Genomic DNA, 25,555 nt, shown 5'->3' with positions numbered 1-25,555 from the left:
TGTAGCTTGGGTTTTATTGCTGAAACTTATTACTTACAAATTTATCATAGCTCCCATCCAAGTTTTTATCAAATATTTTGAATTCCTTAGTTACTAATTCAGTTATTGATTCAATATTAACAATATCCTACAGCAACATTTTGCTGATAATCACTGATATAGTATTACGTGACTAGAGCTACCTTCGTTCCAGTGACGTCCATAAGGACAGCGAAGTTGGTGAGGTGGTCACACTGACAGGTGGTGTGAGTGTTATTGGTGGACACGACTTGACATCCTAACCTTGACCAGTGGGCAGGCATACTAAAATAAATCAATTAATTCATTATACTGGTAACATTTTGATACAGATATAATAGTACTTAGGTCAGAATTATTTTACCCTGTGATTACTACTGAAAATTTAAGATAAGTTTGGTGATATTAAATATTTAAGCTAGCTTTAATCACAGTAATTAAAGGCTTTATGAGGCAATTAAATGTTAATTACACAGAATCAGTTGCTACAAGTACATTTAATATCTATATATAGCTTCTTACCATCATTAATTACAGATACTACATCCTGACAAACAGTAATGTTGATCGATTGAAAATAACACTAGGCTGTTGTATATTTTTTATACCCTACCAGAAGTTATACACTTTATGCTATTACCACACACAAAAGTTTCTAACTATATCTTTTAAATTCAAAGTGAATAAATAATCAATCGTATCCCAAAGAAACTCTATTGTACGCTGCCTCTATATTGTGTATGTAACTTTATAAGCGATCATCATTAAGACGGTGTTATAATTTTTTTTTCTTCAGTTGTCGGTACTAATTAGATATATTTCTCCAACACAGATGCCATTTTCGTGAGAAACTGTACACGCTTACAGTGATGTATTATATTTACATATCATAATTTATAACTGGAGCAGATTAAACAAAATCAGACAGAAAAACAGACAAAAAACTTACTTGTTGTAGATGTCCCAATAACTACACACAGGTTCATGCTCAGATTGAGACTGAAAAACAGTACAAGATTCCTGTTAATTTTAATAACTTTTGGAAACCATTTTTTTTAAGTCCTTATGCCAAATATATTAATTTACATCAAACCGCAGTGTTATGTATTACAATGTCAGCCATTTATAAGAATAATCATGAAATTAAGCTTCTATATACAGCCTAAATGTATCTCTACCTTTCCTATATACAGTTTAGTTGTATCTCTACCTTTCCTGTATACAGTCTAGTTGTAACTCTACCTTTCCTGTATACAGCCTAGTTGTAACTCTACCTTTCCTGTATACAGCCTAGTTGTATCTCTACCTTTCCTGTATACAGTCTAGTTGTATCTCTACCTTTCCTGTATACAGTCTAGTTGTAACTCTACCTTTCCTGTATACAGCCTAGTTGTATCTCTACCTTTCCTGTATACAGCCTAGTTGTATCTCTACCTTTCCTGTATACAGTCTAGTTGTAACTCTACCTTTCCTGTATACAGTCTAGTTGTATCTCTACCTTTCCTGTATACAGTCTAGTTGTATCTCTACCTTTCCTGTACACAGTCTAGTTGTATCTCTACCTTTCCTATATACAGCCTAGTTGTAACTCTACCTTTCCTGTATACAGTCTAGTTGTATCTCTACCTTTCCTGTATACAGCCTAGTTGTAACTCTACCTTTCCTATATACAGCCTAGTTGTATCTCTACCTTTCCTGAATACAGTCTAGTTGTAACTCTACCTTTCCTGTATACAGCCTAGTTGTATCTCTACCTTTCCTGTATACAGCCTAGTTGTATCTCTACCTTTCCTGTATACAGCCTAGTTGTAACTCTACCTTTCCTGTATACAGTCTAGTTGTAACTCTACCTTTCCTGTATACAGTCTAGTTGTAACTCTACCTTTCCTGTATACAGCCTAGTTGTATCTCTACCTTTCCTGTATACAGCCTAGTTGTATCTCTACCTTTCCTGTATACAGCCTAGTTGTATCTCTACCTTTCCTGTATACAGTCTAGTTGTATCTCTACCTTTAAGTGTTTCAGAGTGAAGGTGATTGGCTGGGTTAAAGCTGTCGGTTCCCGAGTATTATTGTTAACAGAGGCAGAGAAAATCTTGGAGTTGATTGGTCCAACTCTGCTTGGTGCCTTGGTAACCATCTCAAACTGTGTGTCCGCCCCATCGGACGTATAACCTTTAGTGTCTGTCTTTGTGTCCTGGGCGTTAGAATCACTAACCATCCACTCGTTGAGATGTTGATAGACCACAAACACAATTCTCACAACACCTGTAGTAATAACAAGAATTTCATGTAATCATGTCTCACCGTGTAATCATATGTCTCGCCATGTAATCATGTCTCGCCATGTAATCATATGTCTCGCCATGTAATCATATGTCTCACCATGTAATCATATGTCTCACCAGCCAGTATGGTAAGCATTCCAAAATTAACTAAAATTTCTGTATTTTTCCCCCAGAAACTTTTCACAATTCAGCCATTGATATCTCTACCATGAAAGATATTATACTCAATCTTACACTGAATTCACTCTTTGTGGAGACATGGAGAAAATGAAACATGGGCGAACAGGTTTGATTTGTACCCTATCTATAATCTACTGACCGTCCTGGTGGGAGGCCTGGAGGCTGTCTATAGGTATGGTAAACCCCTAACTATACTGACCGTCCTGATGGGAGGCCTGGAGGCTGTCTATAGGTATGGTAACTTGGTCAGCATCCTCAGCCCATACTCCACCTGCACTCCTGGATGGAAACTTCATTGACTTCTTAGAGACGTCTACAGCATTGACTTCCATCACTGGAATAAGAACAGTTTGAAGTAACCTTTTTAAAACTTTCTTTATTTCACATTGGTATTAATTACAATAGGTTCTGCAAGTGTAATACTAAACACAAGAATTTCCTTGAACAAGAGATCTCAGAGAGATTTTTGATGTCAGCCATTTTGTTTGCCTTGTGAACAAGGTGAACCTACATATGAAATTTGACATAGAGCTGTGTATTAATTTTAAGATCTGTGTATTAATTTTTAAGAAACAGTGATAAGAAAGTTTGTTAATAGATGGATGACAACAGATGAGGGATGACCAATGCAGGGCAATTTGAACACCCAACATCACCACAACAGGTGAGGGATGACCAATGCAGGGCAATTTGAACACCTAACATCACCACAACAGGTGAGGGATGACCAATGTAGGGCAATTTGAACACCCAACATCACCACAACCAGATGAGGGATGACCAATGCAGGGCAATTTGAACACCCAACATCACCACAACCAGATGAGGGATGACCAATGCAGGGCAATTTGAACACCCAACATCACCACAACCAGACGCTGGCAATATTTACTATTGACTGTGTATCCAGGAAATTGAATTTTAGCCAAAAGAAATTTCAAAATTGTATTTCAAAGAAGAGAAGTTACAATTTGTTGCCATAAATACAAACTTCATCTGATACAGCTGGAAATTGTTGAATTATTTTGTAATTTGTTAATTACTTACATATGTTTTCATCAGCTTGCATTATAGACTCGTCCACATATAGTGTGCTTGCTATCTCAAAGCCTGTTTCCTCCATCCCCGTTACCAAGGATGTGGCTACTTCTGATCGATCAACAGCATTCAATCTCTCCCAAGAACTGCTGTGCTCTTCTGACAACAAGTTACTTCCTGTTTTCACAATATTCTGCAAAAACAATCAAACATTTATTTCATTTTTCATTTCATTTTTCTAGAAAATGTCTGTAAGACATGAAAGCCCTACTCCTACCAAGAAATTGGTGTTATGATACTATGGTGTCAACAGGAACCAAATCTGTTGAGAGGTATGACACTGATTAACAAGGGTGGATAGTATTGCAACAGCAATACAAAGTCCCCTGCCTGAGCTAGAAGTGCACCTATTCATTTTTGAAAAATGGATTTTCGAGAAAAAAAATGTGGGATGCACAACTACATGTCATACTGATCATGTTTACCAAGTTTCGTTAAAATCGGAGTAGTACTTTAGGGGGAGTTGTCCGGACAAGCCTCAACCAATGAGAAGCCGGCGGCCATTTTGAAAAATGAATTTTCGAGAAAAAAAAATGTGGGATGCACAACTACATGTTATACTGACCATGTATAACAAGTTTTGTTAAAATCGGAGTAGTACTTTAGAAGGAGTTGTCCGGACAACTGTTGCGTGACAGACAGACAGACAGACGGACGGACAGACGGACGGACGGACGGACGGACAGAGGGTAAACCTAAAGTCCCCCCGTTTTTCAAACGGCAGGGGACTAAAAACAATGTATCCCTTGCAGAAGGGGGTCAAAGGTGACCTTTGATGATTTTACCTTGACCAATGACAGAAGGGAGTCAAAGGTGACCTTTGATGATTTAACCTTGACCAATGACAGAAGGGGGTCAAAGGTGACCTTTGATGATTTAACCTTGACCAATGATCAGGTGTAAAATATGATGATAGGATACTATGGTGTAAATATGGACCAAACATCTGTTGGCATTGATTTGGAATGGGAGGGACAAACATCGGTAACACCATCTGCCCCTCCCCTTAAATAAAATTGTATTCTCATTAACTTTGTTGCAGGATATACCTACAAACAATTAGACAGTCAGTCCCAATGATAAACACACCTACCTTTGTAAGCCTTTTTAGTGTCTCCTTCTTGCGTTTTTTGGAGTGATGACCTGTCTGTCGCTTTACCAACTTAATAAGGTTGGGAAGAAGGGTTTTGGCAGTTTTCTTCAAATCCCCAACCCAAATTGCTTTGCCACGATTTGTCATTTCCAGCATCTTCTCTGCAGTCTCTTCTGCATCACTGTTTTGTGTCATCTACAAAAGCAGAGGATAATCTCAAGGTCGTGTGTTGATTTGTAAAGGTCAAATATACTTAACGATTGGTTGTACCATACAGTAAATTCAGAAGTATTTCTCATGAGGTAAAATTCCGTCCAAAGTATCTCTTTGAAGAAGTTTGAATTCATGAATTAAGGTCAAAGGTTGAGCTATAGATTGATATGAAGTATGAAGAAGGATAAAATTTAGGACCAGGTAAATGTTTTCCTCTCTGGTGTTTCACCAGTTCTCATTGGAAATATGAACCGAAATCCCATGCTGTTTCTGATAATTCTCTAATAATGATAGTAGAAATTCTTCATTATATGACACAATTATAAAACACAGTGACAATGAAAATAATTATTATCAAAGCAAAGATTTTTATCTCAAAACACTGCTGTAATAACTGCTCAACCACATCAACCTGATGTATGAGAAACTCTTGTAAATATGAGTGTAACATGAGGGACATAAAGAGAGGCAAAAGATAGAAGGGGGATTGGAATTAAAGGGGGAGGGGTAGGAGGGGGGGGTGTCAGGAGGAGGAGTGATAGGAGGGAGAGAGGAGTGAAAGGGGAAGGGGTAGGAGGAGGAGGGGTAGGAGGGGGAGGGGTAGGAGGAGGAGTTATAGGAGGGAGAGAGGAGTGAAAGGGGGGGTAGGAGGGGGAGAGGAGTAGGGTAGGGGGGGGTAGGCGGAGTAGGGGTAGGGAGGGGAGGAGGAGTGGAGGGGGGTAGGCGGGGGAGGGAGGAAGAAAGGGGGAGAGGAAGAGGAATGCGGGGGAAAAAAGGAGTGAAAGGGGTGAAGGGGGATGGAAAAGGGGTGAGAAAGAGTGAAAGGGGGAGGGGTAAGAGGGAGAAAGGAGTGAAAGGGGTAGGGGTAGGAGGAGGGGTAGGAAGGGAGAGGAGTGACAGGAGGAGGGGGAGGGGAGGGGTAGGAGGGGAGGGGGTCGGAGAGGGGGGGAGGAGCGGTCGGAGGGGAGGGGGGAGGGGAGGGGGAGGAGGGGGAGGGGTAGGAGGGGTAGGAGGGAAGGGGTAGGAGGGAAAGAGTGAAAGAGGGAGGGGAAAGAGGAGTAAAAGGGGGATGCGGTTGAAGGGAAGAGGGTTGCACACACTTACCATATCCTCTACATTTTTTACCCATGAGGACACACAGTTAGACTGATCGGGTTCCCCTATCCATTCTCCTTTCCCACACTGCCAGGACATCATACCTGTAAATGTAAAGTGACACTTTATTGTATATGATAAGAGACAACCTCATCACTTACAGCCACACCGGAAACCCTGATAACATAAAAATAAAATCTGGGATGGTTCATGCATTCTTCTCACATATATAAGGAAAAGATACTCCGCCACCAAATTGTGATAGTTATACATGATGGAATTTCACAAGTCAGCGTAAGGCAACAGGCATTTAAACTCAAATTAAAGTGGATATAAGAATACCGTATTATTCTCAAATAAACCCCAGTGTAAAAGTTTACTGTAATCATTTTCAAATAAACCCCCTCTCCTAGTGTAAAGGTTTAGTACACTGTCATTCATTTATCTTCAAATAACCCCCCTCTCATAGTGTAAAAGTTTACTGTAATCATTTTCAAATAAGCCCCCTTCTCTAGTGTAAAAGTTCAGTACATTGTAATTCATTTATCTTCAAATAGACCCCCCTCTCCTAGTGTAAAAGTTAAGTACTATCTCCAGGTAATTGTACAGATTCAGCCTGTCTTGTTCAGCCTCCTTACCTATTCTGTCCTGTGGGCACGGCCGTTCGAAAGTCTCTCCCTCTCGGATAGGGGGCCACCACACCCCCTCCTCATGTTTACCGTAACACGTCTTCAGTCTGGGTAGAACCTGTTCCTTGTCATCATTAGGGGTTGGTGCCATTGTTGGGAGAGGTACAATAGGGGGCTTGGGGGGTAGGATGTGTTGTTACCCCCCAAGGAGAGGTTGTCTTTGAAGGTGTCGTGAGTTCCTTTGTCACCGGTTTAGGTGTCGGAGTAGTAGGTTTGGGTGTTGTGGTGGCTAAAAATCAAAATGTATAAACTTGAAAAACATGTACTACAAAAGTTACCAATACTTAATTCTCATTGCTGAAACAATCTCTGGTATCGTGATAAAGAACAGAATTTTATGTCAGGTATATTTCCAATAACACAAACAAATTTGATTATATCTACACAATGAAGTAAACAATGAAAATAAAAATATTGTAACATCGTACCTAGGGTAGAAGTTGATGTACTGCTAGTGGTGGGTGGACCTGGTAATCAAAACAGAACAAAATAAAAAACATCACCACAACCAGTCTCTATGTACCACACTACACCACCCACAACAACTGTCTCAACATACCACCCATACACCCCCTCCCCAAACAATACACACCAGTCTCTATGTACTAACCATACACCACCCACAACACCAGTCTCTATGTACTAACCATATACCACCCACAACACCAGTCTCTATGTACTAACCATATACCACCCACAACACCAGTCTCTATGTACCACCCATACACCCCCTCCCCAAACAATAAACACCTGTCTCCACATACCACCCAAACACCCCCTCCCCAAACAATAAACACCTGTCTCTGTGTACCACCCATACACCCCCCTCCCCAAACAATAAACACCTGTCTCCACATACCACCCATACACCCCCTCCCCAAACAATAAACACCTGTCTCTATGTACCACCCATACACCCCCTCCTCAAACAATAAACACCTGTCTCTATGTACCACCCATACACCCCCTCCCCAAACAATAAACACCTGTCTCCACATACCACCCATACACCCCCCTCCCCAAACAATAAACACCTGTCTCTATGTACCACCCATACACCCCCTCCCCAAACAATAACACCTGTCTCCACATACCACCCATACACCCCCTCCCCAAACAATAAACACCTGTCTCTATGTACCACCCATACACCCCCTCCTCAAACAATAAACACCTGTCTCTATGTACCACCCATACACCCCCTCCCCAAACAATAAACACCTGTCTCTATGTACCACCCATACACCCCCTCCCCAAACAATAAACACCTGTCTCTATGTACCACCCATACACCCCCTCCCCAAACAATAAACACATGTCTCCACATACCACCCATACACCCCCTCCCCAAACAATAAACACCTGTCTCTATGTACCACCCATACACCCCCTCCCCAAACAATAAACACATGTCTCCACATACCACCCATACACCCCCTCCCCAAACAATAAACACCTGTCTCTGTGTACCACCCATACACCCCCTCCCCAAACAATAAACACCTGTCTCCACATACCACCAATACACCCCCTCCCCAACGATAAACACCTGTCTCCACATACCACCCATACACCCCCTCCCCAAACAATAAACACCTGTCTCCACATACCACCAATACACCCCCTCCCCAACGATAAACACCTGTCTCCACATACCACCCATACACCCCCTCCCCAAACAATAAACACCTGTCTCCACATACCACCCATACACCCCCTCCCCAAACAATAAACACCTGTCTCCACATACCACCCATACACCCCCTCCCCAAACAATAAACACCTGTCTCTATGTACCACCCATACACCCCCTCCCCAAACAATAAACACCTGTCTCTATGTACCACCCATACACCCCCTCCCCAAACAATAAACACCTGTCTCCACATACCACCCATACACCCCCTCCCCAACGATAAACACCTGTCTCTACATACCACCCATACACCCCCTCCCCAAACAATAAACACCTGTCTCTATGTACCACCCATACACCCCCTCCCCAAACAATAAACACCTGTCTCCACATACCACCCATACACCCCCTCCCCAAACAATAAACACATGTCTCCACATACCACCCATACACCCCCTCCCCAAACAATAAACACCTGTCTCTATGTACCACCCATACACCCCCTCCCCAAACAATAAACACCTGTCTCTTTGTACCACCCATACATCCCCTCCCCAAACAATAAACACCTGTCTCTATGTACCACCCATACACCCCCTCCCCAAACAATAAACACCTGTCTCTATGTACCACCCATACACCCCCTCCCCAAACAATAAACACCTGTCTCTTTGTACCACAACCAGTCTCTACTTACCGCCTGTACAACTTTATTAAATGAAAAATATCTAAAAAAATGTTTTTAGATTATCACTGTAGCAGTAGCACCTTACTGGATTCTGAAATCTTTAACATCAAAATTCAAAACCTGTGTTCCTCTGAATGACTGAAAACTCCATGTTATTTGTATGTCTTCCAGAGAAGGTAATCTATATAGTTTAAAATTGAGAAAAAAGATATTTGAGATAGTCGATTAGAATGCCATCTATCAACCAATCCTTATAGATCTTTATTGGAGATCAATCTGGTGTGGAAAAATGACGAGAGCAGTTTACTGAGCATAGGGGAAAAGGTCTGAATTAATCCCCCAGTAGACATTCTCAATTGTATTCCTCGCTCTTAAATGGAAAATCAATGTTAGATAAAGCATAGTGTTACACAGAGCTGACATCAAACTCGCTACATTAATACCGTCACACACATATACCTATAACATAATGAAGACAAGTTCTTGGGATTATTTTCACTAAATGGAATATATTTACTACATAACCAAGTAAAAACAGAGAAAACCTCAAAGTAACCAGTTGATATACCGGCAAGCAGACAACATATTAGACGGATTAATTGACTGGGCATACTGACATCTACTGGTATCCCTGTCTAAAACTGAATAAAAATAACGGAAACATCATCTAATACAGCTGGTTAGAACTACACAACACAGTAACATCATCTAATACAACTCTACACAACACAGTAACATCATCTAATACAACTCTACACAACACAGTAACATCATCTAATACAGAACTACACAACACAGTAACATCATCTAATACAGAACTACACAACACAGTAACATCATCTAATACAACTCTACACAACACAGTAACATCATCTAATACAGAACTACACAACACAGTAACATCATCTAATAAAACTCTACACAACACACTAACATCATCTAATACAACTCTACACAACACACTAACATCATCTAATACAACTCTACACAACACACTAACATAATCTAATACAGAACTACACAACACAGTAACATCATCTAATACAACTCTACACAACACAGTAACATCATCTAATACAACTCTACACAACACAGTAACATAATCTAATACAACTCTACACAACACACTAACATCATCTAATACAACTCTACACAACACAGTAACATCTAATACAACTCTACACAACACAGTAACATCATCTAATACAACTCTACACAACACTGTAACATTATCTAATACAACTCTACACAACACAGTAACATCTAATACAACTCTACACAACACAGTAACATCATCTAATACAACTCTACACAACACAGTAACATCATCTAATACAACTCTACACAACACAGTAACATCATCTAATACAACTCTACACAACACAGTAACATCATCTAATACAACTCTACACAACACAGTAACATCATCTAATACAGAACTACACAACACAGTAACACATCTAATACAACTCTACACAACACAGTAACATCATCTAATACAACTCTACACAACACAGTAACATCATCTAATACAACTCTACACAACACAGTAACATCATCTAATACAGAACTACACAACACAGTAACATAATCTAATACAACTCTACACAACACAGTAACATCATCTAATACAGAACTACACAACATAGTAACATCATCTAATACAACTCTACACAACACAGTAACATCATCTAATACAACTCTACACAACACACTAACATCATCTAATACAACTCTACACAACACAGTAACATCATCTAGTACAACTCTACACAACACAGTAACATCATCTAATACAGAACTACACAACACAGTAACATCATCTAATACAACTCTACACAACACAGTAACATCATCTAATACAACTCTACACAACACAGTAACATCTAATACAACTCTACACAACACAGTAACATCATCTAATACAACTCTACACAACACTGTAACATCATCTAATACAGAACTACACAACACACTAACATCATCTAATACAATTCTACACAACACAGTAACATCATCTAATACAACTCTACACAACACAGTAACATCTAATACAGAACTACACAACACAGTAACATCATCTAATACAATTCTACACAACACAGTAACATCATCTAATACAACTCTACACAACACAGTAACATCATCTAATACAACTCTACACAACACAGTAACATCTAATACAACTCTACACAACACAGTAACATCATCTAATACAACTCTACACAACACTGTAACATCATCTAATACAGAACTACACAACACACTAACATCATCTAATACAATTCTACACAACACAGTAACATCATCTAATACAACTCTACACAACACAGTAACATCTAATACAACTCTACACAACACAGTAACATCATCTAATACAGAACTACACAACACAGTAACATCATCTAATAAAACTCTACACAACACACTAACATCATCTAATACAACTCTACACAACACACTAACATCATCTAATACAACTCTACACAACACACTAACATAATCTAATACAGAACTACACAACACAGTAACATCATCTAATACAACTCTACACAACACAGTAACATCATCTAATACAACTCTACACAACACAGTAACATAATCTAATACAACTCTACACAACACACTAACATCATCTAATACAACTCTACACAACACAGTAACATCTAATACAACTCTACACAACACAGTAACATCATCTAATACAACTCTACACAACACAGTAACATCATCTAATACAACTCTACACAACACAGTAACATCATCTAATACAACTCTACACAACACAGTAACATCATCTAATACAACTCTACACAACACAGTAACATCATCTAATACAGAACTACACAACACAGTAACACATCTAATACAACTCTACACAACACAGTAACATCATGTAATACAACTCTACACAACACAGTAACATCATCTAATACAACTCTACACAACACAGTAACATCATCTAATACAGAACTACACAACACAGTAACATAATCTAATACAACTCTACACAACACAGTAACATCATCTAATACAGAACTACACAACATAGTAACATCATCTAATACAACTCTACACAACACAGTAACATCATCTAATACAACTCTACACAACACACTAACATCATCTAATACAACTCTACACAACACAGTAACATCATCTAATACAACTCTACACAACACAGTAACATCATCTAATACAGAACTACACAACACAGTAACATCATCTAATACAACTCTACACAACACAGTAACATCATCTAATACAACTCTACACAACACAGTAACATCTAATACAACTCTACACAACACAGTAACATCATCTAATACAACTCTACACAACACTGTAACATCATCTAATACAGAACTACACAACACACTAACATCATCTAATACAATTCTACACAACACAGTAACATCATCTAATACAACTCTACACAACACAGTAACATCTAATACAGAACTACACAACACAGTAACATCATCTAATACAATTCTACACAACACAGTAACATCATCTAATACAACTCTACACAACACAGTAACATCATCTAATACAACTCTACACAACACAGTAACATCATCTAATACAACTCTACACAACACACTAACATCATCTAATACAACTCTACACAACACAGTAACATCATCTAATACAACTCTACACAACACACTAACATCATCTAATACAGAACTACACAACACAGTAACATCATCTAATACAACTCTACACAACACAGTAACATCATCTAATACAACTCCACATAACAGTTACATCTAATACAACTCTACACAACACAGTAACATCATCTAATACAACTCTACACAACACAGTAACATCATCTAATACAGAACTACACAACACAGTAACACCATCTAATACAACTCTACACAACACACTAACATCATCTAATACAACTCTACACAACACACTAACATCATCTAATACAGAACTACACAACACAGTAACACCATCTAATACAACTCTACACAACACAGTAACATCATCTAATACAACTCTACACAACACAGTAACATCATCTAATACAACTCTACACAACACAGTAACATCATCTTATACAACTCTACACAACACAGTAACATCATCTAATACAGAACTACACAACACAGTAACATCATCTAATACAACTCTACACAACACAGTAACATCATCTAATACAGAACTACACAACACAGTAACATCATCTAATACAACTCTACACAACACCGTAACATCATCTAATACAGAACTACACAACACAGTAACATCATCTAATACAACTCTACACAACACACTAACATCATCTAATACAACTCTACACAACACAGTAACATCATCTAATACAACTCTACACAACACACTAACATCATCTAATACAGAACTACACAACACAGTAACATCATCTAATACAACTCTACACAACACAGTAACATCATCTAATACAACTCTACGCAACACAGTAACATCATCTAATACAACTCTACACAACACAGTAACATCATCTAATACAATACACAGTATACTCCTAAACATTAGATTATTTCTGATGATGAAAAGAAATTAATGTCAGTTTTTTTCCTGTAAGTGAAAATATTCTATTGTTTTATACAGAGACCTGTAAAAAACAATTAATATAGGTCTCTGTTTTTTAACAAATCTTAAAACAAAACAATAAAGATTGTTCTTGTATTACAATGTGTGTCATTATATCATTTCTTGAGTTAGTAAAAGTTAGTATCATTTTTATATCATTTTAGAAGACATCATAATCCATACAGAGAAAATTATTGATAATAAAATGAAAAATATTTTTTCAGAGTTTTTTTATTCTTTTAAAACAGCTGTAGTATTTGTGGTTGCTATTAATCTTTGACGGTATATATTTTAAACGTCTAAGGAGGGCATGCTGGTACTCGTGCCATGCTTACTTATAGGTACAGTATAACAGGCCTCAGATACTCCAATAGGTAAATCAATAGGTTTAAGTCTTATAAACCATCAAAAAAAATCTGGTGAGGGTGCAAATTGTCTGGAATAGCAAAATCACCAATGGCTTCAGAGGAAGGCTGTAACTCACTGGTACCAACAAAATGACAATTTAAATATGATGTCGAGATATATGTGGGTCTAGAGGGACTGGCTGGTTCCTTGATCTGGTATTTCATCTTTTAACTATTTCGACAATATGTTATTTTGAAAATTGATTAATTTAATCTTCTTTCTAGATTATCTATCATTTTTAAAGTAAACAAGGCTTAAAATTCAACATAAGTATTTTTGATCAGGAAAAATGTGTGTTACCTTTATAATCTGTGAACATGGGGATGTTTGATGATCTACAGATTATGAAGGTAATCCAGGTGAATTATAAAATCACAGAACGTATGATAATTGACAAATATTTCCTAGGTTTCTCAGTGAATTCTTCTTTTACAGAATGTCTTTACCCATACTTTATATTTCTGCTCTGGTAGCTAGTAGGCTACCATGCTCACGATATAAACATGCACAGGAGTTTTAATAACAAATCATTTCATATCTTCTAATGTTTAAGTTTTTACAACTGAAATATAGAGAAATATCACTCGTAAAATACACAAAAATGTCCGCTACCTTTGAACAGATGCTTACTTGCCAAAATATAACAGGAGGGAAAGGGAGACGAACAAGTGTTAGGGAAATAAATAGGGAAGAAATGAGGGCTGTAATGAGATAAACAAGAAGGGAGAAAAATGAAGGAAGAAGAGTGGTAGGACATGTTACCTGTTCTCACACAGTAGTAGTGAGCCTCCAAGTATTTACTCGTGTCTACACAGGGGTCACCAAACACGCTGTTGTTCACTGTTATATTGCAACGAGGTCGGCCATCACACCTACAAACAAGCCAATCAGAGACAGGGCGGCATGCAGTTAGGCCAATGAAAAAGTCTGTTAGAAACATGAATCCTCTACAAGGGTTTGATATGGGTGACAGTGGGGTTATCTCTTTCTACCTGTTATACTGAGGATGCTGTTACCTTTACTTGGTGTCTCACTAAGTTAGATGACATATGACTGTATACATGTAATACTATATATTTACCATTGTATGGCACTGCCACTATATAACCCTACCAATTCAGTTGCGAGTTCACCAGCTTATGAACTGCCAACTGAAATTTGAATTTGAAAATTTCAAAAAAAAATCACACGACAAATAAAAAATCGCAGATGGTAAATATAAGCATTGAACGGCTTTCAGTTGGCATTCATAGTCAATATGAATGCCAACTGAAAGCCGTTCAATGCTTAAATACTGTATTATCCTTGAGTAATCCCCTCCTCTAGTGAACCAGTTCAGTAATAAAGTTAGGGGAGGGCTTATTTGTGAAACACATTTATTTACTCTTGAAATTGGTGATTCTGGAAAAATGAAGAAGGGGCTTACTTGCAGATAAATACAGTAGTATGTATTACAGTTTCACAACTTGCCTCTGATTTTTAGAACCAAAAAATCAAAAAATAATGATTTATTTAAGAAGTATACTGTAAACGAAAAATAAAAAACCCACAAAATTTTGTTATTAATGAACAACAAAAATGCCTTGTTTTTTACTGGTCTGATGGTGAATGTTAGCTGAGCATGCCAAGTTCTTCTACACAAATCATACGGCTTATGATACCTATGGCACAAGACAGCATTTCTGATGTTATACGTCTGTTCAAATTCACTTTTAACATATATACTTAACCAAAGGTTACTTCTACATATAGGTATTGATCTGGCCCAAGATACATGTCTATACCTAAAATGCCCTTGTACAGATGTAGTTATGTAGATATAATGTACTTAAGTACATTGATGTAGATGTAATGTACAGATGTAGTTATGTAGATATAATGTACTTAAGTACATTGATGTAGATGTAATGTACAGAAGTACATTGATGTAGATATAATGTACTTAAGTACATTGATGTAGATATAATGTACAGAAGTACATTGATGTAGATATAATGTACAGATGTAGTTATGTAGATATAATGTAGTACATTGATGTAGATATAATGTACAGAAGTACATTGATGTAGATATAATGTACAGAAGTACATTTATGTAGATATAATGTACATAAGTACGTTATGTAGATGCAATGTACAGAAGTACATTTATGTAGATGTAATGTACAGAAGTACATTTATGTAGATGTAATGTACAGAAGTATATTTATGTAGATGTAATGTACAGATCTACATTATAGATATAATGTACAGAAGTACATTTATGTAGATGTAATGTACAGAAGTATATTTATGTAGATGTAATGTACAAAAGTACATTTATGCAGATATAATGTACTGAAGTACATTTATGTAGATGTAATGTACAGAAGTATATTTATGTAGATGTTATGTACAGATCTACATTATAGATATAATGTACAGAAGTACATTTATGTAGATGTAATGTACAGAAGTATATTTATGTAGATATAATGTACAAAAGTACATTTATGCAGATATAATGTACTGAAGTACGTTATGTAGATATAATGTACTGAAGTACGTTGATGTAGATGTAATTTGAGTCTTTTGCAACAATGTGAAGACCTGTAATATACATCAGGCAAAAATAAAATGTTCAATAACATGCTAGTCTTGATTACAGGAGGATCTGTCTGGCACATGATTAACAGTGTACCAATGACAACGGTTAATGATACAACCACTACTCTATTACTCATTGGTCACCATGGAAACGTGCACTTACTGAAATTTCCATATTGAAATGAGTCAACATGTCCAATATATCAATTTCTTTAAATGCTGACAGATACCACACACTTTGTACTGATAATACACTTGATATGTTAAAACCAAAGACATGTAGTACTATAAATTTAGTACATTCCCCTGAACTTCTTTATTCACGTCAAATTAAACCTTATTTTCAAAGAAAATTCCAAATATAGCTTTTTTTGCAACATCATATATAGCCTCTTCATGACTAAATTAGAAAAAGACACTTTTCATAAGTATTCTCAGCCTGAAACATTTTTTTCTAAAAGCACAAAGGTGTTCTCAAAAAAAATGTTTCCATGGTCACAAAATGAAATAAGGCAAAACATGCATTGCATATTAAACTAGCTTTGTTTCAATGCATGGCTTACCATAACACTCAAATTCGACTTCAAGGTATCTAGAGTCATGTTCACAGGGTTCCATTACATACTCACTGGCCGTGGCCGGTATAGTGCATATATTTTTCCCAGTGCACCTATCAATGTCAATAACACAAGGATGTATTCCTACCAATTCCCCCCACATCACCTCCAATACTAAGACAACCTCTGGTGTCAGCAGATCACCATATAGATAACTGCTTTTACAGCCTACAATTTTATTTTGATACAACCTACAATAGTTAATGTAAAAGAATTATTAATGCCCAGGGACTCGGAATATATAATGTAATATACAAAGGTTACTGAGTGTACAGTTAACGATGATCTGCTGTACAGGAACCTTATAACCTGATCCGATGACATACCAATCATATTGTCATCACAATAACAATGCTGCAATTTTGACATATTTTACTATCACAAAATATCCTATTCTCCTTATCTGAAAAGGTTTGAAATATTTTGTAATTAACTCCAAGTAACCAGACCTTAGTTTCAATGAGTATATGGATTTTTATTCTTCCACTTTGTAACTTGTTGTCACAACCTTTAAATTTCAAATGATACTGCTAGTGTAATAAGAAACATTTGATGCCTTGCATGCCTCTCCACAAATGTCTCGGGAATATGTACCTTTCTGCCACAATTCTTTGTGATGTCCGCGAGGCACATTGTAGATTCCAGCCTGAGGTTGTCCCGTGCTGGTTACACATCTTCAGTATGAAGCGGCCATAGTTGGCGCGGAGGACACGGATTAACTCCCCTTGTTTACAGGACAGGTAGAGAGTGCTTCCCTCGCAGGCGTACGCTACTGTTACATTACTTGGTGTGTGGCTGTTCATCACTCCTAAAACAAACGTACAACATCATCAACATCAGTTTCAAAATGTCTTAAAAACGTTATTGTCAATAAGATGGGGGAAAATAGAATGTCTTATAAAAGTAACTGTCAATGAGATGGGAAAAGAAAATGTCTTATAAATGTTATTGTCAATGATATAGGGGAAAAAGAAAATGTCTTATAAATGTTATTGTCAATGATATAGGGGAAAGAAAAAGTCTTATAAATGTTATTGTCAATAAGATAGGGGGAAAAGAAAATGTCTTATAAATGTTATTGTCAATGATATAGGGGAAAAAGAAAATGTCTTATAAATGTTATTGTCAATGATATAGGGGAAAGAAAAAGTCTTATAAATGTTATTGTCAATAAGATAGGGGGAAAAGAAAAAGTCTTATAAATGTAATTGTCAATGAGATAATGGGAAAGAAAATGTCTTATAAATGTAATTGTCAATGATATAGGGGGAAAAGAAAAAGTCTTATAAATGTTATTGTCAATGATATAGGGGGAAAAGTAAATGTCGTATAAATTGTCAATAAGGTTGGGAAACAAAATGTCTCATAATTAAGTGTCACTATATATATAAGATGGAACACAGTGTATTAAGGTCAGATAGATGTAGCTGAAATGATCATGCACAAGCAATAAATCTTATTCTGAACCATTACAGAGTCCTAATGTCTGCATGTCAGGATGAGATCAACGTGATCCTCGTTCCTAGGGGTGACAGGGTACATTGGTTTTAGTCTGGTGCTCTGGTGCATTTTCAACAAACTTCAAGGTCATTTATTTAACCAAGGTCATCAATCAGTTTATTTTGATAGAAATACTGGAGGGAAATACAACACATCTATTATGAAGACTTGCTGCAGTTTTCGTTTCACTTGTGGAGATCTCAGCGTTGATTAGGACGTGTTATACAATCGCACACTGTTGACTTTACACTTGATTTAACCCTACATGTTATAATACATGAGGCACTCAATAGTAAGGTATCACACCCGTATTTAAATAGGCCTTATCATTAGATCGTACACATCAAATAGTCTCCAATAATAGACTGAAAGTCAGCTTAATTAATGATTCACTGCCTCATGGGACTGAATCAATTATTAAATTTAATCCAAACAAGATTTCAAAGAAGACAAACAAATTATTGTAGAAGGTATCCAGTAGATAAACAGTTATTTCAGAAACCGACCGTGTAATAACATATCACAGTAACCGAGTAGGTGTTATTATAGAAACCGACCGTGTTATAACATATCACAGCAACCTAGTATGTGTTATTATAGAAACCGACCGTGTTATAACATATCACAGCAACCTAGTATGTGTTATTATAGAAACCGACCGTGTTATAACATATCACAGTAACCGACCGTGTTATAACATATCACAGTAGCTGACTGTGTTATAATATATCACAGTAACCGACCATGTTATAACATATCACAGTAACCGCCTGTGTTATAACATATCACAGTAAACGACTGTGTTATAACATATCACAGTAACTGACTGTGTTATAACATATCACAGTAACCGACCGTGTTATCATATATCACAGTAACCGACTGTATTATAACATATCACAGTAACCGACTGTGTTATAACATATCACAGTAACTGACTGTGTTATAACATATCACAGTAACCGACCGTGTTATGACATATCACAGTAACCTAGTATGTGTTATTACAGAAACCGACTGTGTTATGACATATCACAGAAACTGAGTATGTGTTATTACAGAAACCGACCGTGTTATAACATATCACAGCAACCTAGTATGTGTTATTATAGAAACCGACCGTGTTATAACATATCACAGAAACCGACCGTGTTATGACATATCACAGAAACTGAGTATGTGTTATTACAGAAACCGAGTATGTGTTATTACAGAAACCGAGTATGTCTTATAACATATCATAGTAACCGACTGTGTTATAACATATCACAGAAACCGAGTATGTGTTATTATAGAAACCGACCGTGTTATAACATATCACAGCAACCTAGTATGTCTTATAACATATCATAGTAACCGACTGTGTTATAACATATCACAGTAACCGAGTATGTCTTATAACATATCATAGTAACCAACCGTACGTGTTATAACATATCACAGAAACCGAGTATGTGTTATTACAGAAACCTATTATGTTATAACATATCACAGTAACCGACCGTGTTATAACATATCACAGTAACCAAGTATGTATTAATTATTACAGAAACCTACTGTGTGTTATCACAGAAACCTTCTGTATGTTATATACTACATCAATATGTATACAATCAATTAGTTTCTAAGACAGGAAGAATATCTGATCTGTAAAAGTTTGACTTTACAGTGTAAATAATATTGATATCTGTTACAGTAACAATTACACATGGTTACTCTAACTGACCAAGTATTTATGATCTACTTAGGATATCAATGTTTGAGCTATGTTACCAAATTATCATCTTTCATTGTGACAGCTGTCAATATCAGTCAGATATTCCTCTACCCGTCACAATAATACAGCTATCAACTATATTTTTACTATTGATTTATCTAATATTTTCTATTACGTTTTCTTTTTAATGAAATATTGAGTCAGATGAAAGAATACAATTTTAGATGCCACATAAATATTAAATTGTTGCTTGCTTTCTCTATAAATATGTCACAGTTTACTGTATGCAATGACCCAAGAGGGAGTGGAATGATACCGGAGTACCCTTGTGAAACAGAGTCAAAGATCTAAGTGTAAAAACAATTCACTCAATTATTCATTCCACTGCAGGCAAGGCCTTTTCTGCAGATCAATTCAAAGTTGACTTTTCCAAACTTTATGAGGTTTGTGAATATATCCTAACTCAGTTAGTCTGTTCAAATTATGACTGTTACATATTTCAAAGTGTTTTCAAGGTGACATATGTAATTAGCTGATAGTAAAAAGCTGTAAAAAAGCCTGTTACTGTAAGTATCTACAGAATCAATCAATCATAAAATCTAGTAGCCTCTCAGTATGAAGCCAGCATCACTAGAAAGTGTAACACTGTTACTATCTCACAGCCTGCCCCTATCACAGCACTAAAAGCCCTGTTCCAATGCTTTATCATATCAAGTAATTTGTGGTTGGCTTGTCGACAGGGCTACCTCTCTATGGAATTAGATCCACAGAATTTCAGACAGACACAACCACTCTCTAACCTCACAACTGTAATCGGTCTCCCAGGGCGACCTGCTCAACAGCCTCTTTGTGGTGACAGGAAGTGGCAATCAAGATTTAAAAAGAGGACGTATGAGAGAAGAGGTGGGGAAACAAAATTCACAGATAGTGTATGACTAGGCTCTAACCTTAGTGAATCCTAAAGAACTAGGCACAAACCTTATGATAAACAGCACTAGTGCCAAGGCATTTTTAAGACTATTAAAACAAGAGGCCCAGAGGGCCTGTATGGCTCACATGGATTTCATGATATATGAAACAAGAATGATGATTAAGTATATTTGTCACTGGTATTGCTATGTCAATATATCATAGGAATTTTATATTGGTACGTGAGGTATGCCAAAAAATGCATTAATTCATGAAATGAAATTGACTTTTGGCGCAACCCCTTAGGGATGATACCACACAAATGTGAGTGATATCCATTGCTTAGTTTCAGAAAAGAAGTTGTTTAAACCAATTGACCCCTTTTGACCCCGCCCTCTGCATCCGGGAGGTCAGTTCCTTCCTTTATAAAATTTTGAATCCTTACCCAAAAGAATGCTACCAGTCAAATATGAGCTATTTCAGAGAAGAAGTTGTTCATATAAATTTAGCCAAATTGACCCCTTTTGGCCCCACCCCTCAGCCCCCTGGTGGGGTCAACCCTAAAATTTGTACAATTTTGAATCCCCACCCCATGACAATGCTACCATACAAATGTGAGTGATATCCATTGATTAGTTTCAGAGAAGTTGTTTATATCAGTTTAACTAAATTGACCCCTTTTGGCCCCACCCCTCAGCCCCAAGGGGGTGGGCCCCATCATTTATTCAATTTTGAATCCTTAACCCAAGGGAATGCTACCAGTCAAATATTAGAGATATCCATTGCGTTAGTTTCAGAGAAAAAGTTGTTTTATGTCAAATCTGCCAAAATGACCCCTTTTGGCCCGCCTCTCAGCCCCAAGGGAGGTCGGCCCCACTATTTGTACAATTTTGAATCCCGACCCCAAAGGGATGCTCACAGTCAAATATCAGCAATATTAATTGCTTGGTTTCAGAAGAGAAGTTGTTCATATCAATTTAGCCAAATTGACCCCTCTTGGCCCCACCCCTCAGGCCCCCTTGGGGTCAGCCTCACCATTTGTACAATTTTGAATCCTCACCCCATAGTGATGCTCACAGTCAAATATGAGCAATATCAATTGCTTGGTTTCAGAAGAGAAGTTGTTCATATCAATTTAGCCAAATTGACCCCTCTTGGCCCCACCCCTCAGGCCCCCTTGGGGTCAGCCTCACCATTTGTACAATTTTGAATCCTCACCCCATAGTGATGCTCACAGTCAAATATGAGCAATATCAATTGCTTGGTTTCAGAAGAGAAGTTGTTCATAACTATTTAGCCAAATTGACCCATTTTGGCCCCGCCCCTCAGGCCCCCAGGGAGTCAGCCCCACCATTTGTACAATTTTGAATCCTCAACCCATAGTGATGCTACCAGGCAAATAGGAGCGATATCCTTTGCTTGGTTTCAGAGAAGAAGTCGTTTATATTAATAGAGCCAAATTGACCCCTTTTGGCCCCACCCCTCAGACCCATGGGGGGTCAGCCCCACCATTTGTACAATTTTGCGTCCACACCCCATAGGGATGCTTCTGACAAAATTTGGTCAAATTCTGATCAGTGGTTATGAAGAAGAAGTCAATTGTGGACGGACGACGGACGCAACGGTATGGCATAAGCTCACCTTGGTCCTTTGGACCAGGTGAGCTAAAAATATTCCTCCTTCGAAAAAGGAGAGGGGAGGAACACACTGCAATCTCCGATTTCTGATCCATTAGTCTTTGATTTTTGTTTAAGTCCATGTCTTATGTCAGTAACATGGAGATTTCTTACTGAATCTAAGGGAGACAAACCCATACACTGGTAATGTACCAGGTAGTGGTCTACATTTGGACCTAGTGTGGGTACATCTAAGTACCAATAGGTCCAAATCCCAACTGGACTCAAAACCTCAAGAGTCCCAGAACAGTCTGGTCCAAATCCCACCTGGACACACGACCTCAAGATTTCCAGAACAGTCTGGTCCAAATCCCACCTGGACACACGACCTCAAGAGTCCCAGAACAGTCTGGTCCAAATCCCATCTGGACACACCAACTCAAGAGTCCCAGAACAGTCTGGTCCAAATCCCACCTGGACACACGACCTCAAGAGTCCCAGAACAGCTTGGTACCTCAGAGTACAAGTGTTGTCCAAAACATTCTTACATTTAAACATTGCACAGAATATCGGATATATATCTGATATCATTTCTGGACAACTGATCAAATCATTCATCTAGGTTGTCAGTACAAATGTTAAGTAGCACCATAAGCTTTGAGACCACAATGCAAAGTGTTTCTTAAATACAGAAAAATTCAATCCATGGATGTTTATGTTAATAAGATTTATTTCAATATTTCAGTTTTAATTTAACTTTGTACCAATTACATTGCTGAGCCTCTAGAGAAACACCACAGTCCTTGTGAGCCTCTAGAGAAACATCACAGTCCTTGTGAGCCTCTAGAGAAACATCACTGTCCTTGTGAGCCTCTAGAGAAACATCAAAGTGTTTGTGAGCCTCTAGAGAAACATCAGAGCCTTGTGAGCCTCTAGAGAAACATCACAGACCTTGTGAGCCTCTAGAGAAACATCAAAGTCCTTGTGAGCCTCTAGAGAAACACCAAAGTCCTTGTGAGGCTCTAGAGAAACATCACAGTCCTTGTGAGCCTCTAGAGAAACATCACAGTCCTTGTGAGTCTCTAGAGAAACATCACAGTCCTTGTGAGCCTTTAGAGAAACACCAAAGTCCTTGTGAGCCTTTAGAGAAACATCAAAGTGTTTGTGAGCCTCTAGAGAAACACCAAAGTCCTTGTGAGCCTTTACAGAGACACCACAGTCCTTGTGAGCCTCTAGAGAAACACCACAGTCCTTGTGAGCCTCTAGAGAAACATCACAGTCCTTGTGAGCCTCTAGAGAAACATCACAGTCCTTGTGAGTCTCTAGAGAAACACCACAGTCCTTGTGAGTCTCTAGAGAAACATCACTGTCCTTGTGAGCCTTTACAGAGACACCACAGTCCTTGTGAGTCTCTAGAGAAACATCAAAGTCCTTGTGAGCCTTTACACGGACACCAAAGTCCTTGTGAGCCTTTAGAGAAACACCACAGTCCTTGTGAGTCTCTAGAGAAACATCACAGTCCTTGTGAGCCTCTAGAGAAACACCACAGTCCTTGTGAGTCTCTAGAGAAACACCACAGTCCTTGTGAGCCTCTAGAGAAACACCACAGTCCTTGTGAGCCTTTACAGAGACACCACAGTCCTTGTGAGTCTCTAGAGAAACATCACAGTCCTTGTGAGCCTCTAGAGAAACATCAGAGCCTTGTGAGCCTCTAGAGAAACATCACAGTCCTTGTGAGCCTCTACAGAAACACCACAGTCCTTGTGAGCCTTTAGAGAAACACCACAGTCCTTGTGAGCCTCTAGAGAAACATCACAGTCCTTGTGAGTCTCTAGAGAAACATCAGAGCCTTGTGAGCCTCTAGAGAAACACCACTGTCCTTGTGAGCCTCTAGAGAAACATCACAGTCCTTGTGAGTCTTTAGAGAAACATGACACCTCAGTCCTTCTGAACCTTTACAGAATCACCATCATCATTCCTAAGTGAGAGTGTATTGATTATAAATTTATACACTAAATGATAATGGTCAGCTGTGACTTGATAATGGTCAGTTCAGTCAGATAGCTGTGGTCATTCTGAGGTGATAAGGCCATATTATCTGTACCATTGCAGTGGTCATCTGGTTATATACAGCAGCAACACTCACTTGTCCAGTGTTTCTGATAAGGCTCTATTAGCTGTTGTCAGGACCAGATCTGTGGAGGCTGTTAGGGACAATTCAGTGTTCAATACCAAGATTTCTTCACATTCCTTGGGGACCTTCATAATGCCTTATAATGAGTCTCCTTGTACAAATATCACAGGAGGTAGAAGTTTCTTTCTCACAGAAACTGTCGATTCATTTCCATTTGCCAGAAACTTTGTCCTCTGTATCAAATTATGGTTGTCTGTCTGCTTCCGTAATTATGTGTTGCTGCTTTACTCTACCACTAAATGGAATTGACTCCAAATATGGAATTGACTCCAAATATGGAATTGACTCCAAATATGGAATTGACTCCAAATTCAAGTGCTTCCATTCTAAATATTAAAACATATTAACTTCTTTCAGCTATCAATTTTATCGTTTTTAAGCAACATTAATTTCTCTCTGATTAATTAACATCCAACATT

At 37.8% G+C, this 25,555-nt stretch overlaps 1 protein-coding gene across 1 annotated transcript in view; it reads right to left on the bottom strand.

The window, feature by feature from the left end:
* The window catches only part of LOC117324969 (adhesion G protein-coupled receptor L2-like), an 84,289-nt gene that overhangs the window by 18,046 nt on the left and 40,688 nt on the right, over positions 1-25,555 (bottom strand). The window contains 12 exon segments of the mRNA XM_033880819.1: positions 183-303; positions 968-1,017; positions 2,029-2,285; positions 2,685-2,819; positions 3,533-3,716; positions 4,677-4,871; positions 5,994-6,088; positions 6,623-6,745; positions 6,747-6,902; positions 7,102-7,140; positions 14,761-14,870; positions 17,795-18,008. Of these exon segments, the coding sequence (XP_033736710.1) occupies positions 183-303; positions 968-1,017; positions 2,029-2,285; positions 2,685-2,819; positions 3,533-3,716; positions 4,677-4,871; positions 5,994-6,088; positions 6,623-6,745; positions 6,747-6,902; positions 7,102-7,140; positions 14,761-14,870; positions 17,795-18,008 (1,679 nt within the window).

This window comes from Pecten maximus, chromosome 4 (genome assembly GCF_902652985.1).
Source record: "Pecten maximus chromosome 4, xPecMax1.1, whole genome shotgun sequence".
NCBI lineage: Eukaryota > Metazoa > Mollusca > Bivalvia > Pectinida > Pectinidae > Pecten > Pecten maximus.
The sequence above is the reverse complement of the archived record's forward strand: the minus strand, read 5'-3'. Positions and strand labels throughout refer to the sequence as shown.